The 4,503-nt window shown below is 38.0% G+C and overlaps 1 protein-coding gene across 1 annotated transcript; it reads right to left on the bottom strand.

Moving 5' to 3' along the window:
- Nucleotides 1-277: 277 nt before the first annotated feature.
- On the bottom strand, nt 278-1,276 carry LOC122930705 (olfactory receptor 5B17-like). Its single transcript, XM_044284266.1, has one exon. The coding sequence runs from the start codon at nt 1,265-1,267 to the stop codon at nt 278-280; it is 990 nt and encodes a 329-aa protein (XP_044140201.1). The 5' UTR covers nt 1,268-1,276.
- Between the last annotated feature and the right edge of the window lie 3,227 nt (nt 1,277-4,503).

The following is a 4,503-nucleotide window of genomic DNA, read 5'->3' as shown; positions in this document are numbered from 1 at the left end:
CAGGGAGGACACAGAACTCCTTCCGCAGACACAACTTTGAGCTTGCGCAGTTGGACACAGATCTTTGTAGTGAAATATCTTTATACGCTTTTATTTTTTTATGGCCTTAAATCTTAAGGAAATTGTGTTTTTGTTTATTTTTCTACATCTAGCACTTTTCATAGATCAACTCTTCACAATTTGCCCTAGTAACGATTTCTAAATCACATAGCAACCACATGTTAGAAGCAAGTACAGACCCAAATATATTGTAAATTAATTGACCTTTATTGCTTTATCATTGGCTCTGAATGTAACTTATGACAGATATAGGTCTAGAATGCATATCTGTTTTCATCCATTTCAGCCGCTGTAAGTACTGAACAATCCTCGTCCTCAGGGCATGTGTCCGGACTCCATAGATCAAGGGGTTGAACAATGGGGGAATGATAAGAGAAGTGACGGAGAGAAGAATGTGGATAGTAATTGGGAGCTTAACACTGCCAAGCCGGTACCTGATGAAAACAAATAACATGCCAATCAAAAAGATGGAAAAGTTGAGTAGATGGGTGACCAGAGTGTGGACAGCTTTATGATAAGATTCTCCAGAGAGTTTCAAGCAGACAAAAAATATATGCAGATTGGAGAAAATGGTGATAAAGATGGTAACACACAAGTAGATGATGACCACAGAAGCGGAGTAGAATTGACTGATGGAAGAGTCCACACAGGAGAGGACAATCATGGACATATTGTCACAAAATACATTGTTTATTCTGTTTCCACACAGAGGAAGCTTCCATGTGAGGAGCACGGCTGTGAGTACAAGAATGAAGGCCACTACAAATGATCCAATGATGAGGTTGATGACCTTCTCATTAGTTATCATTGTGCCATAGTGTAGAGGTTGACAAACTGCCAAATATCGGTCAAACGCCATAAGGGTGAAAGTGCTCATTTCATAGAGGGCAAAGAAAGCCACACACAGAGATTGAACAGCACAGTTACCATGAGTGATGGACGAGGACGAGGAGATGAGGTCAACTATCAGCTTTGGGAAAAATGATGAGCTGCCAAAAATGCCATTGAGGACCAGATTGCATATGAGGATGTACATGGGTTCATGTAACCTTGTATCTGTGAATACGGCAAAGACAACAACAATACTTAAGAGCAGAATGAATGAATATAGGAAAATAGAGAGGACACAGTACAGATATTTAAGGCCTTCCATCTCCACGAGTCCCAGGAGGACCAGATTTTTGCTGATGTTGAAGTAATTTTCCATGTTGCCTTTTTATAAACCACAGATGATTAATCATAGGATTCTGAACAAAAAAAATAAGACACAAGGTCTATCATAAAAGTTATTGAATATATGGTAAGAAACTATGGTATAAGAGTCATTACTCAAGGATTACCAAGAAAAGATGTGGATCATAGTTTTAGTCAAAATAAACCTTAAAATGAAAACAAAGCCTTAGGGTGAGCAATTATCTTTTTTAAAGATATATTATGAGAACATGTAACAATAGAACAGACAATTTTGCTTAGAAGACGTACTGGAGAAAGAAAAAGCCATTGACCAATAAAGAGATAGATGAAGACAACCACAAAAACAATGAACGTCATTAAGCAGCCTGATGGCCTAAGGAGAAGAAAGTAAGGTCTAGACCAGGCATCTCAAACTGTGGCCCTCCAGCTGTTGTAAAACTACAACTCCCACAATGCCCTGCTGTAGGCTGATACCTGTAGGCTGTCCGGGCATGCTGGGAGTTGTAGTTTTGCAACAGCTGGAGGGCCGTAGTTTGAGATGCCTGGTCTAGACAGACTATATTCATGTGGTTCAGAGATTGAACAGTGCAGTTACCATGAGTGATGGTCATGAACAAGGTGATGAAGTCAAGTATCAACTTTGGTAAAAATTATTAGCTGCCAAAAATCCCATTGAGGACCAGATTACATATAAGGATGTACATGAGTTCATATAATCTTGTATCTGTGGACAGCGATGGTCAGTTCGCAGTGTTCGCCAGCGAACACAAGTGGGCTGCCATCTTTAGTAAGGTAGACTCATCCGTCCGGCGATGCACAGGTAAGCCCTTACCTGTGCCGGGAGCCGGTCTGAAATCAAATGCCGTCACCGGGAGCAGGCAGTTCTGAGAATAGCCCGATGAAGGCCCCAGGCGGCTGTTCTCGGAACTGCCTGCTCCCGGTGACTGCATTTGATTTCAGACTATTTCCTGGAACAGGTAAGGGCTTACCTGTGCATCGCCGGACGGGTCAGTCTACCTTACTAAAGATGGCAGCCCGCATGTGTTCACTGGCGAACACTGCAAACTGGCCATCACTGTCTGTGAATACGGCAAAAGACAACGACAATACTAAACCTCCTCAACCCCGGGCCTGTTTTCACCTTCCTGCCCAGGTCATTTTTTGCCAATCTGACATGTTTCACTTTATGTGGTAATAGCTTTGGAACACTTTTACTTATCCAAGCCATTCTGAGATTGTGACACATTGTACTTCATGATATTCATAAACTTGAGTCAATATATTTCACCTTTATTTGTGAAAAAATCCCAAATTTACCCCAAATTTTGAAAAATTCCCAAATTTTCAAATTTCAATTTCTCTACTTTTATAATAGATAGTGATACCTTATAAAATAGTTATTACTTTACATTCCCCATATGTCTACTTCATGTTTGGATCATTTTGAAAATGACATTTTTGGGGGGGGGGACGTTAGAAGGCTTAGACATTTGGAAGCAAATCTTGAAATTTTTTGGAAAATTTCCAAAATCCACTTGTTAAGGACCAGTTCAGGTCTGAAGTCACTTTGTGAGGCCTACATAATAGAAACCACTGAAAAATGACCCCATTTTAGAAAATGCATCCCTCAAGGTATACAAAACTGATTTTTCAACCTTATTAACCCTTTAGGTGTTCCACAAGAATTACTAGAAAATGGAGATGAAATTTCAGAATTTAACTTTTTTGGCAGATTTTACATTTTAATCAATTTTTTCCAGTAGCAAAGCAAGGGTTAACAGCCAAATAAAATACACTATTTATTACCCTGATTCTGCGTTTTACAGAAACAACCCACATGTGATCGTAAACTGCTGTACGGGCACACGGCAGGGAGCAGTAGGAAAGGAACGCCGTATGGTTTTTGGAAGGCAGATTTAGCTGAACTGTGTTTTAGATGCCATGTCCCATTTGAAGCCCCCGTGATGCACCCCTACAGTAGAAACTCAAAAAACTTACCACAATAAGGTGACAGTTTTATTGGTACTATTTTGGGGTACATATGATTTTTAATTGCTCTATATTACATTTTTCGTGAGGCAAGGTAACCAAAAAAATGGATGTTTTGGCACCGTTTTTATTTTTTATTTTTAACAAGATTCATCTGACAGGTTAGATCATGCGCAATTTTTATAGAGAAGGTTGATACGGACGCAATGATATCAAATATGTCTACTTTCTATGATGTTTGTTTCAGTTTTACCTAATAAAGCATTTTTGAAAACAAAAATTTGGTTTTTGTATCTCCATTTTCTGAACGCCCTATTTTTTTTTTATTTTACTGCCGATTGTCTTGTGCAGGGGCTCATTTTTTTGCAGGAAGAGTTGACGTTTTTATTGGTACCATTTTTGGGTGCATATGATTTTTTGATCATTCATTATTACACTTTATGAGGCAGGGGGACAAAAAAATGGTTGTTTCGGCGCAGTTTTTATTTATTTATTTTCACAGCATTCACCTGAGGGGTTAGGTCATGTGACATTTTTAGTGTATCCATAGTCTGAGAGCCATAGCTTTTATATTTTTTGACCAAAATCGTCTTAGGTAAGGATTCATTTTTTGCGGGATGAGGTGATGGTTTGATTGGTACTATTTTGGGGGGTTTATGCCTTTTCGATCGCTTGGTGTTGCAATTTTTGTGATGACAAAAATGGCTTTTTTTACACATTTTTTTTGCATTTTTTTTTGTGTTCACCTACCTGAGGGGCTAGGTCATGTGATATTTTTATAGAGCTGGTTGTTACGGATGTGACAATACCTAATATGTATATATTTTTTTATGTATTTCACTTTAGCACAATAATAGTTGTTTTGAAGCAAAAAATAATCATATTTTAGTGTCTCCATTGTCTGAGAGTGATAGCTTTTTTTATTTTTGGACCGATTCTCTTAGGTATGGATCTCATTTTTTGTGGGATGAGGTGACGTTCTGATTGGTAGTATTTTCGGGGGCATATGTATTTTTGATTACTTGCTGTTGCAATTTTTGTGATGTAATGTGCCAAAAATGCCTTTTTTTACAGTTTTTATTTTTATTTTTTTACGGTGTTCATCTGAGGGGTTAGGTCATGTGATATTTTTATAGAGCTGGTTGTTATGGATGTGGCAATACCTAATATGTATATTTTTTTTATGTATTTCACTTTAGCACAATAATAGCAGTTTTGAAACCAAAAAATGATGTTTTAGTGTCTCCATAGTTTTAAAAA

This window comes from Bufo gargarizans, chromosome 3 (genome assembly GCF_014858855.1).
Source record: "Bufo gargarizans isolate SCDJY-AF-19 chromosome 3, ASM1485885v1, whole genome shotgun sequence".
Classification (NCBI taxonomy): Eukaryota; Metazoa; Chordata; class Amphibia; order Anura; family Bufonidae; genus Bufo; species Bufo gargarizans.
Note: the sequence above shows the minus strand (reverse complement) of the source record. Positions and strands in the feature narration are given on the sequence as shown.